Raw genomic sequence first — 13,655 nt, 5'->3', positions numbered from 1 at the left:
TTTGTGATCGTGCTAGCCTTACGTCATTCAATCCAACACCATATTTCATTGCACATTTCCTTACGCCGCTCAATCACCATGGATGACCAAGCTACCAAATTATTGAGATGCGACCTGTGAATGAAAAAAGGAGGATATGATCGTCAACAAAAATCCCAACTGGTAATTTTTAGGTACAGTCGGCTGCGATTCAATGATTTAATACTTGTCCACCAACGATTGTATTGTACAGGTTTCACCCTTGATGTTCTATCGTTTGCTCACGTACACACAGCACAAAGGCATAGACAAACGAGATATGTTGACATAACAGTAGATGATACATTGTTACATATGACAAAATTTGCGCATTTTGACACAGTATGACAAAACTGGCGCTGTGAAGGGTCCGCTAACATACTTCAGTGAAGAAAAAGAATACAACGAGGCTACTCAAGAAACAAAAGCCACCAAAGAGAAATTGACCCAGACTGCTATCGCGCCAGATGATAATAGCAGACAGTATGTACTGCTACATCTTGGGAGTGTCATGCCAGACAACTTGCTTGGGGTTGGAAACATTTCATGGCGGTGACGAAAAAGAATGGGCTGCCTGCCTGTTACGAGGGCCACAAGTTCAAATGCTACTATGGATGGATGGATCATGTCCCGTATATGTGTCTGTGGACCGGTGGGCCGAATCCTTGGACAACATCCATCCATTGCTTCTCCACTACCAGAATTGAACTGTCCAGTAGGTGGCCAGCAAACAGCACCGGATCTTTAAATGCAAAAAAGGTGAAGTTATTCCTTTTCTCTTGTTTCAAATCTTCGTCACGATGTTTACGCTTAACCTTTGTTTTCGCAGCCTTTTGTGAGTCTGTCTTTTCTGATGTTGACAATTGGACATCCTGGACAACTGGCAATCCAAAATCAATAACGCACATTGCCCTGGAAAAGAAAGAAACATTTATGCGTTCAGCGTCATGTTAATCATTGTCAGTCTACTAGTAACAAGGCAAAAAAAAAACAGCAGACACTATTAATTTCCATATAATCAGATTTCCTCACAAATGCCTATCAAACAAATCAGCACTTCATGAAACATGTATTAAATCAGCACCAAGAATGTGTTAACGCACAGGGCTCAGAACATTAAAACACCAGCAGCATAAGTGAACCAGCCAAAAACAGGTCAGCAATAGATGACAGTAACTAGCAAAACACTAAGCATTAGAAGGTTATTACCTGGCACTGTATATCATGACTGAAAATGGGCTCATTTTATGAAATGAGAGGCCAATGACCTCTCCAGGGAAGTCTTGGAATCTCGTGGGTAATTCATGTGTATGACGCTTAGACCATTCGCCCAGTTCTTTTGCTTCCACATCAAATACATATACCTCATTTTTAGAGGTAGTTATAACAAGGGCATTGTTCTTGGGACAAAAGCCACCGGATGTAACCGAGCCACCATTCATTCTCGGTATGAACCAGTGTTGTCTGCAGATAATAGAAAAAGGTTTAGATATGGTACAAAAGCATGCCTTCCAATGCATAATCATGAAACTGATGGTCTGCCAAGTCATATGCCAAAGGACTGCAAATCAGATTACATTGTACTCCATACATTAGTAAATTATTAGTATCTTACTAGGCATGAAAGCAGATTCAGAGCACACAATCGACTGATATGAAGCATACCTCTGGACCTCAAGGTTAAATATGTAGACATCCCCAAAGCAGTTAGCTGCAGCCACCCACTGCCCATCAGCACTCACAAACATTTTGGTGACAGGTGGTTCTTTGGAAGAAGTTTTTGTTCCATCTATCTTTCTTGTAGGGCGAAATATATTTGAAATTTTTCTCGACGCAATATCCACAACCTGATTTGTGCAGTAGAAATGAAGTTCAGAAACAAAATAACAGAGGAATCAGAAGACAAAAAAAAACATCACCATGGGCTTAACCATCAAGATGTATTTCACCCTACAAGAAATAAGTCAAATCATTGGGGATAGAAATCACATCCCAGTTCTAAACCTTGTGATTTGACCATTCATGCTCAATTCAACACTGGCAAAGATATGAGTAATAAGGCCCAAAAAGACAGAAGCAGAACCGTATCAATTTGTACCTTCAGATTAGTTAGACGTGCTATTACTAGGTTCAACATCTTATAGTACTATACTGGATGTACAAAACTTCAAATGGACTGTTTTAACTGCATATTGTGATCTACTAGAATTGTTTCCAATAAGCTATGAGATGAATAGCTTTAGGCGCATGGCAGCCGCAACAGCATAAATTAAGCAGTTACAATGCACAGATAATGGAGATCATCTACTAATCATTCTCCTATGAGTACAAAAGGGGGCCAGATCAGAGAAACACTTACATAAATTTTCCCATCATTGCAAGATAGAACCAGACTGGATGAATCATCAGTGAACATCATGCTCTGAGAGCATGGTATTCCCTTTGGCAACTCTATTTTGTCTAGAGAGAACTTCTTTCCGCCCTTGTGTCTTAGTGCGAAAAGGCAGGGCTTTACACAATCCGAATAGGCAAATAGCATTCCATTGGTAGAGACAGCACTTGCTATTATTTTTCTAGACCCCTTGCTTTTAAGATGTACAACTTGTCGTATCGTAGCATCTCCTCCGGACGATGTACTTGGCGTCAGTTTGTTCTTAACTGACACAAGTAGAACGTCCAAGCAGTTGACAGACTGGACAAGCATCACAGAATCTCCGTTAACTGTGCAATCTCTTGCTAAATTTATCAATGGACGTTGAGGTGCAGGGCAGAAGTTATGAGGTGCATATAGAGTAAACTCCCGTGCAGAATAAGCAAACAGCTTGGTGTCATCCCCACCAGAAATGAGCATCGGTACACCCAGATGTGCCCACTTGCGGTAACTGAATTCATCCTTGCGGCGAGTCTTTACCACCTTTTCCTCTGGTACAGCATCTGACAGAATAAAAGAACTCAGATAAATCAGCGTACTCACAATTGGAGGTCAGGTTACAATATGCACAAACACAAACCTTCTTTGCATATTGGTACGGCCATAGTCAATGCCCTTACATCATGAGAATGGGCCCTAACATATCCCACATAGACCCACTTGTGCATTTGCTCTTCGGCCACCTTCTCACTATGAGCACTGAACTCATCTTTCGATGCCTTGTACAAAATTACCTACAGATCAACTGTTCAGTTAGAAAGCGAAGAAAACCAGGTATAGCATGCTTGACTCAAGGGTTCTTGAATTGCAACAAACAGAATTAACACATTTAATTGAGAAGTCTATTTGCAATTTATATGGTGTATTTACTGCACAACTATAATTTAAGAAAATGTCCCAACATGTATTGCATTCAACAATAACAAACAGCTTCTCGAGTTTTTGAAGGCAAAAACACACATAGAGAGAATTTTTCGTAAGTGTAGTTAATCCACCTAACAGCTGTTTCAGCAATGCTACCAACCTGCCCATCAGATCCTGCAGAAAATACCCGGTTCTGACTAGGCACAGTTGCTAGTGCATTAACATCGCCTTTATGGTAAGTGTGGGCTTGCAGAAGAGTTCCATGGCGGTTATCCCAAAATTGAACGCTCCCAGAACTATCCCCGCTAACAAGGGTTCCACACCTACATAGCAACAGCAATAATCAACACAAGCAAGTAGAGGGAGAAGAACATTGAACATAAGAAAATGTGTTGTCTTACCTTAGAAATAGTAATGACCATATACAAAATTCACTTCCACTACCAGCACCCCCTAATCCAGCAGTGATGCGATACTTTTCATGGAAAATTGTTGAATCCCAGCATCTGATTAATCTGTAGAGCATAGTACAAGACTATATCACAAAAATGAACCCATAGAGACGGCATCCCATAAAAAAAAGCAATGACCTATAACTGAGAAATAATTGTAGAAGAGAAAGAAAGATGGTCAACAGTCTAATTATATGCACGGGAAGAATCACATATGATCCATCATAAAAAGCTATTTACACTGGAATGGTATGTTAACATACCCATCGCTGCTTCCCGAAAATATGAATTTGGCATTATTACTCCATGTCACACTCAAAACTCGTCCTGCAAGTAAGCACATAAATAAAAAATCACCCTAGTTGAAATCACTTCCAAAATAGGGAGATGAAAGATATACAGGACATACCGCTCACTCTTGGAAGAGATCTATAGTAGGTCAGTGGGCCAGATTCAGGCACATTATACAAGCGCACAGAACCATCGTCACATGCCAGAGCCAAACGCGGAAATTCATTCACACGATACGAAGAGCTTGTCTTCGCAGAATCATCTTCATCATCAGAGCTCTGACCATCATCAACATAACTTAATTCAGAGTCGGTAGATCCATTATGATTTGCATGGCCATTCGCAGCACATCCTGAGCTTTTATTTCCAGAAATCAATTGATCATCTGTAGGCTCCATGGCCATCTGCCAGACCGGTACCCCAACGGTATCTAGGACAGTCTACAAAAGAGAATAATAAAACCATCATGATTGCATCCACAAACTTACAGTTACTAATGGGATAGCAAAGCGATAAATATACAAGTAAATTCAAATAAAAACAGATGTATAACCATCCAATGGAACTTATGTCAGATATACACTCCTAGCACATTGCATTTTCTGCACCCAAGATGGTAAGAAGACCAGGCATTCTATAACCCAATCACACGCTTGGGGGCGGTATGCACAAACCTAGAACTTCAGGTCATTGCTACAGACCGTCAACAAGTTGGAAACCTATCCCCCTATGTTTCTGAAATGACGAGTGCGTTCGAATTGGAACTGAAATGTAGCACAAGCACGCGAAGTGCGGCACCTTTTGCTGCAGGTGGAACAGATCCCATTCAGCCACCGACCCATCAACGCTGGAAGAGAGCAGACGGACCCCTGCGCCATTCGGCACCCACACAAGCGATGTGACCCTCGACTCCGCGCCTCCCTGTATAGTCTGCGGCCACAGAAACCCAAAATCAGGTCACGGCGAAATCCCGGGGTCGCTCGCAGAAACCTCGGCGCGGCGAGGAGGGTGAGGGGGGGAGGGAGCGTACGAGCTGGTTGTGCCACCCGACCGAGCCGGGGGAGACGAGCCAGAGCTCGAGGGAGCCGTCCTCTCGCGCGGCGGCGACCTGGGAGGCGCAGGGGGAGGTGGCGAGGGCGACGATGGGGGAGGGCGTCCAGGCGACCGCGCGGCCGCCGCAGTGGTGGATGCGGAGCTTCTCCATGCGCGCGTCGGTGGCGGCGTTGGCCGCGCGCCGGCCGGCTGGCTGGCTGCTCTGGCGATCCGCGCGTTCTAGAAGGTTCCGGGATGGGAGCTCGGGGGCGGCCGCGATGGGGGCGCGCGCGGCGGGATTGGGGGGGCGAGGGTGAGATGATGCTCAGAGAGAGAGGCGGCTCGCCGCTCGTTAGGGTTTTGCGGGGCGAGGAGGTCAAGTAGGGTTGGCCGGGACGCAAGCGTGAGGGCCACGAGAGGTGAGGCTGGCGAGCTGGGCCTTCTTGAGCGGCGGGACGGGTTTAGTGGGCTTGAGAGATGTCGACGGCGTGGTGGTTTTGGGCTGTGCTGAGCTCGGTCGGCTCCAAACCTTTTGAGTGTACAAACCGGGTTGTTGAAAAAAAAAACGTGTATTTTTTTTCGGGGTAATGAAGAGCTTTATTCATACGAAGAGGCGCCGGCACTATCGTTCATGAGGCTGGTTACCAGCAAACCCGGCGGAAAGTCCATCCAGCACTCCGACACCTTCAATATGCATGCATGTTTTGCACAAAGGTGGGTCGGAACGTTAACATGCCTCTTTACATGTAGAATATCAAAAGAAGTAAAACTAGCAGCTAGCTCCTCAATATTTAAGAGTAATGGCGCTATCATAAAGCGTGAAGTCCGGCGCGAAGCAATCTGTATCAATTTGCACCCGCGCAAAGCCACGAAGCAATGCCACCACCACGCCTTCACATACAGCAGAAGCCTCTGCCACAAGTGGATCTGTAATGCCTAGGCATGGTTTGCACCAAGCTGTTAGGAACGACGAGGATGACCGAGCCACACCACCAATGCCTGCTCTGTGCTCCAACATAGAGATTCCAGCATTAGTGTTAATTTTGATCACCTCACCATCTGGCGGTCGCCACCCATGACTTGGCAGTATGCTAGCATGCTTGGTTGGAAGCTCTAGCACCGCAAGAGCATCTCTAATCATTTTTAGTGATTGCATCGGTTCCATACTTGCCTTGTCATGAGTAATGTTGTTCTGAGATGTCCAGATAGCCCACATCACCGTCATAATCTTAGCTTGGTCTGAAACATCGAAATGAGAGTCAAAGAGAATATCCCTGGACCAAGTCAAGCCATGCAGCTCCGGTAACTTGATGCCCAGCCACTCGCGGGCTTCTACCCATAAGCGTTTTGCATGTGTGCATTGTATCAACGCATGATAGATATCTTCATCTGCTAACAGACAAACTTTACACCTGGCTAAAGTCGCTATGTGCATGTACTTGAGGGTGCTCTCGACATGAAGTATCCCCCGAAGCACACGCCACCAGAACACGCGAACTTTGGGCACCACATTCAGCTTCCAAAGCTTCGAACACATCTGTTTGTTCGTCTCTGAAGATCTGTAACCAACCCTTCTTCTAGAGCAAGATGCTCGTTACGACTCATGAGAGTTCGGTACGCCGATTTTACAGTGTAGATGCCTGCTTTCTCCACTGACCATGCCCAGATGTCATCTCCTCCCATCCGCCTTAGAGGGATATTTAGTATTGCTTCTGCCTCAGGAGAGATAAATTTGTTCCTCACAATGTCAATCTTCCACATTCCCAGACTAAACCTCGATCAGTTCTGAAACCGTGTTCATGTTTGTCGTGCCAGTTTGTACTAATGGCTGCATGGAGATAAGCCCCGGGATTCACGGGTCCCTCCAGATCGAGACCGTCGTACCATCACCAATTCTCTTGATCAAACCATCCTCCAATGCTTCAGAATAGCTCGCCAGTTAGCCGAAGCGTGCGGGTGCGCTCTAGCGCCCAGGAAGTCGGTATTTGGGAAGTACTTCCCTCTGAGCACTCGCGCACAAAGCGAATTCGGGCTCGTGATAAGTCTCCATCCGTGCTTTCGGAGAAAAGATAGGTTGAAGAGCTGCAGGTCTCTGAATCCCATCCCTCCCTTCACTTTCAGGGTTGCAAGTGTGTCCCAGTCAAGCCAATGCAGAGATCGACGATCAAGGGAACTAATCCACCAATATCTCGTCATGCATGAGGTGATTCCCTTGCAAACTTTTTTAGACAGTTTGAAATAGCTCATAGAGAATGCTGGGATCGCCTGATGACTTCAGGCGCACCTCTCTTCCCGCACATGAAATCATGCGCTTCATGCCTCCCTACAACTGACTTCGGATCCTCTCTCTAAGATGTTCAAAGGTGCCACTTGTTATCTACCCCGTTGCAGTAGGCAAACCAAGGTATCTCTCGTTGAAAGCCTCGACCGAAATGCCAATGATAGCTTTCAAACTTTGTTGAACCGGATCGCTTGTGTTCGGACTGAAAAAGATGGAGCTTTTTTCTCGGTTCACATTGTCCAAAGCAGTCCTCATAGATCTGTAGGACACGATTCAACCTTTGAGCATTATCCTCCTTTGCGTTCATAAAGATGAGGATGTCGTCTACAAAAAGGAGATGATTGATCCAAGATGAATTATTGCTCACTCTGATTCCGTGTATTCATGGAGTGATATGATGCTGATGTTTTTCAGAAAAGTTGCACGTATCAACTACAATCTCCGTACAGAATTAACTATCACTGAAATGAGTGTACCTAGACACGTACGAATGGAGAGAGTATCGTTTAGCTTTCTGAGAGGAGTAATTGCCAGGTATTATATGAGAATCAATGTGTTTTGTCTCACGCGAGGACTTTGAACTGTTCTACACATTTATTTTTTGAATGCAATTTCGGTTGGTGAATATGGACTTACTTTCAAATCTCATGTGAGGTACAACTAGACAAGCCTTTTCAAATTGAGTGGGCGTGTCGACATTTTAAATTTTTAATGGGCATTGCTTCATAGCGATAATTACTCTAGCATGTTGGCCCATTTGGAAACAGCAAAACAACCTTATTTTCAAAGGGATATGCCCATCCTCTAGGGTCTAGGGCAGGTAACACGGTTTTGTAACGGAGGTCGTCTTATTTAAGTTCAGGCTGGAGCAATAGCTTGTTCCTCTCTTGTAATCACTAGATTATGATGGCGCGCGTTGCCGCGCCCGTCTATTACCAATATAGTAAGGGTGGAAGAGTACAAATTCATGATGAATCGAAATAATTTTGTTTTCTGGAAATATATAATGCAACAAATAATATGAAAACTAAATATAAACTGAGGTCATCATTTTTGTTTGAAACTTAATAACAAACTAAACTTTTTGGATTAACAAAGCATTGCACCGATACTTGGTCTTAAAAAATAATACTTAAGTCATGTCAGCTAATTGCCTAGGAACACAATGAACACAAATAATTATAGCAAACTCACGATTTAAGGGCACTACATGATATGTAATGGTCAGATCATTGAATAATATTTCTCTTGGTTTGCATGATCATTTTCAAGGTTAAATATATCTTGACATCTAAAATAAGATCCAAAGCCACAGATTGAAATTTCCATGAGAATTCCCTTACACCAGCAAATGCTCATGTACATTGATCTGCGCAGTTAGCAAAAGGAACAGACCTTTCAGTGTATGATTTTCCTGATTTGTATCTCCCACCCCTCCTAGGGATTAACTCAAGATAGCTAATTGCCCCCTTTTGGATCACACATAATCAATAACCACATGTTTAAATGATGAATGTAACACACAAAATCCTTTAGAAATGCTTATTCTAAAACAAATTAATAGCACAAACAATAAGTATGAACTGAATAGGAATGAATTCTTTTCCTTTTACAGCAAAACATTTTTCTTAAACACCAATAACAATTATACTTCCAGGTAAAAGAGGTACAATGGTTCCCTAGAAAAAAGAGGTACCAAGGTGGGGGATCCTCGTCTCCCAACACAACAAACTCATGGATAACTGCTTTATCTTCATAGGGACAGTGGTCGAAGATTATCTTGACAAAATCTGTGTATTAAGTGGTAGCAGTCATCACACACTACTATCGTCGTCAGGCGGTGTGACCGACAAGTGACAACCATCCTTCATAGTCATGTCTACCTCCACGTCGTTGGATTTAACAGCAGTAGTAAGCCATGTCTTAGGTCATGAGCTTCCACAATCTGAGCATCCTGGACATAATCCAGTTTCATATTTTGAAACGGCTATACGAGAAACCTTTACCATATCGCATGATTGCTCTAGCATAATTGCATAAATGATTTCATCCAAAGAGGCATCTATATTGAGCTCAACAAACCCAGGTGCTGGCATGCTCCACCCAATCCTTTTCAGTTTTGTTGTATATGTACAGAGCCTTGGGAAATTTTAGATGGTCATCACTATCCAGCTCGGGAATTAACTAAAACTAACATCACACAAGGCCACCTATATATGTAACTGTTCGGTTCAACAAATGTTTTCTGATGCAACCCATGTCAGTATACACTCATTGAAAAATATTATAAATACACACAGTAGGGAGAAATTCCTATTGTTTTGCATGAAAACAAATTGGCTGAAACCTCTGCGTATTATACATGGCATCAGGCATCTGATTTACATCCAGAACATGCTGCAAAAATAATGACTGAAGATGCTTACTTGCTAACACCTTACATGATTTTAAGAACATGCTTGGCTTTGGCTTTGTCAAGAAAATTTATCTTATCTCCTTCAATTACCTAAAAATAATATGCCACAAGACACTAATCATGTCACAATAAATGGTCAGAGATGAAACATCATGCATCATATTAAGAACGTGCATTGCCATATGAAGAGCACAAAGTGCTTACAGAAAGTGTTGAGCTTCACAACCTTTTGGAAATGCTAACTGCTATATGTGCACGCACACACACGCGCGCATAGACTGCATTTTAACATCGTCCTGATGACAACGCGGAAGTTTACAGTGAAGGGAGCGCTTGTGGCCACAACAATACATGATCAGACAAAAATCTCAGACCAAATCAGTATTCCTTTTTCAAGTACTCTTCATTAAACAAAGATTCTTTACCAAGCTTTTGAGAGAATATTGGTTCATGTCCAAGCTGGGTATGGATCCAATCCATGATTGACTTTATTTTGTCGTGGATACCTCAGATATGCCTGTATGTATGTACCTGCTTCATTACTTCTTCAAATCAATAAGTAATGCTGGAATTCACCGTGCATGTCATATAATGAAAGGGATACCTTCAATTAGAGTCTTCGGAAAAGCATGTAAATTCATTGTCCAAAAGGATAAACAGAAGAATTGCTCCATATGCCATCGTTATACGAAGCTATGGCTCCCTTGGATTCCTAGAACAGTCCCCTCGATAGAATAATCCATCATGATACAAAAATTCCCAAACGGGATAAAGATTAAGAACCCAATCGTAGTGATGGATCAAAACAATACCGTCCAACTGTAGACACTCTGTGCAGCAGGTTGAGCACACATAGTAAGATGACACACGGATAATAACCTGACAGTTCGCCATTGGAGGGGAAGAAAAACCCAACCCATCGGAAACGACCATGAATCCATTAACTCGGAGCGCCTTCTATTCATTTGGGAGTAGAAAAATAACATCAATCAGATGAATTCCGAAATTTGATGGAGAAAGAATTGGGGGATCAGGGAACAGAGAAGATGAAGTATCAACATGCCAAAGTAAGGTGGAGGAGGAGACTGCGAGGAACAACGCGATGTAGAAACTATATGGATGCCAGTGGAGTACTGTAAGAGCACAGATCGAATGGTAACTGACATGTGCAGATTGATTACCATTAAGTGAGTAGGAACGGACGCCGGCAAGTGGGCAAATCAATTGCCATTAAGGTCTGTACCAACAATGACTTCTATTCCGATGACTGAATCGCCGGGCGATGGTTTGCTATCCCGTCACTGCACCATGGTGTTGCCCCGCGAGGAGATCCTCTCGCTCGCATCGCAAGAACCAGGCATGGCCTCTCCCGCCCGGTTATGCGTAGGTCGCTCGCCGCGGATCGGTTCGCCCGCCCGCGAGATGGAGCTGCTGCCGAACACACGGGATGGGAGGCTATGTGATTCTTTTTTGTTTCGTGGAACGGTTCGCCCCCAAGCGAGAAGTGCGGTTGCAAACTCTGCGCTATTTTTTCTTCCGTTGGTCACTTGCACATCTGAAGCCCAGCAGGCCCAAGCAATGGCAGAACGTCCATTTTGTTACGGGAGCAGCGGCCCAGCTCGTATAGCGATCTTTGGTTAGCAGCGAACAAATCCATCCAACAGCCAGAATACCTAAACTCGTAGATCTGATGGCCAGAAGGCTTGATGACCTGAGAGGGCTAGAAGGATGCGGGGTTGTACATCCAACGGCCAGAATACCTAAACTCGTAGATCTGATGGCGAGAAGCCTTGATGGCCTGAGAGGGCTGGAAGGATGCGCGGTTGTAATGTCTTTAAATGTATACACGACCTAGCTTAGACAGTTCCTTTGTTCTTACTAGATCTTTTTTTAGAACAATCCGTTGCGTCATTAACGTAAAGCCCAACTCGAGCCATGAAGTGAAGTGACCTATAAACAACAAATTGTACAAATGATTCACAAAGAAAAAAATGCAAGCAATAACTTAGGCGAGCTATTTGAAGGAATTTTTTTGTCAGTGGCGAATCTAGCCCACTAGGCCAGTGTGGCCAACAGTGCTACTGTACATATACATATACACATACCATTTTTTTTCTGACCCTAAAAAATGTACATTTTTTATTTTTATTTTTAGCCTTTCTCATATGGTACAAAAACTATTTCCAAATCTCTGGGTGGGTTGTGGCCCGCCTTGGCCACCCTCTGCCTCCGCCATTGTTTTTCGTGAATTGTCTGTAAGTGATTATGTTTGTATTGTGTTTGTATTTGCCTTGTATTTACTATCGACAGACAATGATAATTGTTACCCTATTTTCTTACTCCAGCTCGGATGGTCGAAAACTCGACCGCACCTCACACGGCAAATGACCTGAACTATCAAAATTGGGGATCCCCACCCGGAATCACATGAACAGAAGAAAATCAGGCGGACGGACCAGACTATCGACGAACCATGAAAGAGTGCTGTCAACGAGCATGCACAACTTAAACGCCAGTCGCCAACGACGCAAGGGTGAAAGGTCGGGTGAGATGGAAAAACGCGTCATCCGAACAGGTCGCATCGATGGAAGGCCGAGAGAGATGGTAAAAGACACCACCCGACCTGTCGTAATGGGCCAAGTCCGGGTAGACATGACAAAACAACGTCATTGCCAGCCGCAGCGGATTGCCAGCCGCAGCGGCCAAAGTTTAGCTAGCACTCACAAACAAGACCCACATTACAAAACACGCCTTCCGGTCAAGACAACCCGACGCCCCACTTAGCAGAACCCAAGCAAAAGCAAGCGCAGCGTTCACATTGCATCTGTGCCAATGACTATTTGAAGGACGTGTTTACTAAAACTTATCAATGACCCGCTGAGCTCGTGGGCAACGACCAACTTTAACAAAGAAGGTAAGCAAGCTGATACATCTCAAATGTATCTACTTTTTCAAACATTTTTTCTTGTTTTGGACTCTAATTTTCATGAGATTTGAATGGAACTAATCCGGACTGACGATTGTTGTTGACACTCGAAAATGACATGATCTCAATGAGTGGCTTGAAGTTGTAGCAAGATAAAGTCAAATTTCTAATTGGAAGTCACCATTGAATAGTTCCCTTCGAGAAGATCAAGATGGATACAAAGATAGTCCAAAACGGAGTTCGGATGCAAGAAGTATGACAATTTCAGGGATGCTCATGTTGACATCAGATTATAAAATGGCATGATACTCAATTAAGATAGCCTCCTATGCAAAAAGTTTCAACATAAAAGCTGCGCGTCTCGTCGAAACAGTCGATTTTGTTATTAAGATCGTCTAAACCCGAGTTCGTATGCAAAAATTAGGGTCAACACGGTGCGGACCGGCTAGAGATCAAAATATTACGCTTGACATCACACACATGTTGATGGATGTCTGATACAATGCGTGAGCAATTAGCCCTTCAAGATGGCCTCGAATCGAAAAACACTTAACATGAAAGTTGTTCGTCTGGTTAAAACGGTCAAGATTGCTTTTGGGCTCGTTTCCATCCGAGATGGTTTACCACCTCAAAAAATACCGCAAGGTGTAGCCAGTTTTAAACCGAACAATTTTGAAAAGTTTGGACAAAACCATCCGAATTTGACTAGGGTTTTGGACGTGAATCCAAGCCTTTTCGAAGTCCAGCCGACTCTTATATACCTAGGAGGTGACGACCGATTGAACAACACACAATCGAACAAATCATCTACCACTTTTTATCTTTTATCTTTTTTCCTTAACCCTAGTTCTTCTTCTTCCTCGTTCTTCGTTCGTTCTTCTTGTTGCAGGGCGGCGAACCTCGAGGCCCTAGGGGCGATCAGGTCGACCTATGGCAGCCCATAG

At 43.7% G+C, this 13,655-nt stretch overlaps 1 protein-coding gene and 1 long non-coding RNA gene across 2 annotated transcripts; both read right to left on the bottom strand.

Moving 5' to 3' along the window:
- Positions 1-284: 284 nt before the first annotated feature.
- Positions 285-5,465, bottom strand: LOC123091017 (WD repeat-containing protein PCN). The gene is made up of 11 exons (XM_044512407.1): positions 5,087-5,465; positions 4,855-4,986; positions 4,175-4,496; positions 4,029-4,092; positions 3,715-3,828; positions 3,474-3,636; positions 3,030-3,183; positions 2,378-2,952; positions 1,684-1,865; positions 1,228-1,482; positions 285-930 (listed from the first exon to the last, which is right to left on the bottom strand). The coding sequence occupies exons 1-11, from the start codon at positions 5,258-5,260 to the stop codon at positions 642-644; spliced, it is 2,424 nt and encodes an 807-aa protein (XP_044368342.1). The 5' UTR covers positions 5,261-5,465; the 3' UTR covers positions 285-641.
- Positions 5,466-9,021: 3,556 nt separating this feature from the next.
- LOC123091018 (uncharacterized) lies at positions 9,022-11,226 on the bottom strand. Its single transcript, XR_006442714.1, has 4 exons — positions 10,967-11,226; positions 10,598-10,742; positions 10,390-10,497; positions 9,022-10,316 (listed from the first exon to the last, which is right to left on the bottom strand). It is a non-coding gene; the product is annotated as an uncharacterized lncRNA (long non-coding RNA).
- Positions 11,227-13,655: the final 2,429 nt, after the last annotated feature.

Source organism: Triticum aestivum, chromosome 4B (assembly GCF_018294505.1).
Source record: "Triticum aestivum cultivar Chinese Spring chromosome 4B, IWGSC CS RefSeq v2.1, whole genome shotgun sequence".
Lineage (NCBI taxonomy): Eukaryota > Viridiplantae > Streptophyta > Magnoliopsida > Poales > Poaceae > Triticum > Triticum aestivum.
This window is presented reverse-complemented; position numbering and strand designations above follow the sequence as displayed.

Bases quoted from the DNA above. Each gene is read 5' to 3' on its own strand.
- LOC123091017 (XM_044512407.1), bottom strand. From the start codon at position 5,260: ATGGAGAAGCTCCGCATCCACCACTGCGGCGGCCGCGCGGTCGCCTGG. The intron at 4,093-4,174 runs GTATGTCCTGTA...GCTTACTTGCAG, and splicing joins ATCTCTTCCAAGAGTGAGCG to GACGAGTTTTGAGTGTGACA. The intron at 2,953-3,029 runs GTTTGTGTTTGT...TTATTCTGTCAG, and splicing joins CGTACCAATATGCAAAGAAG to ATGCTGTACCAGAGGAAAAG.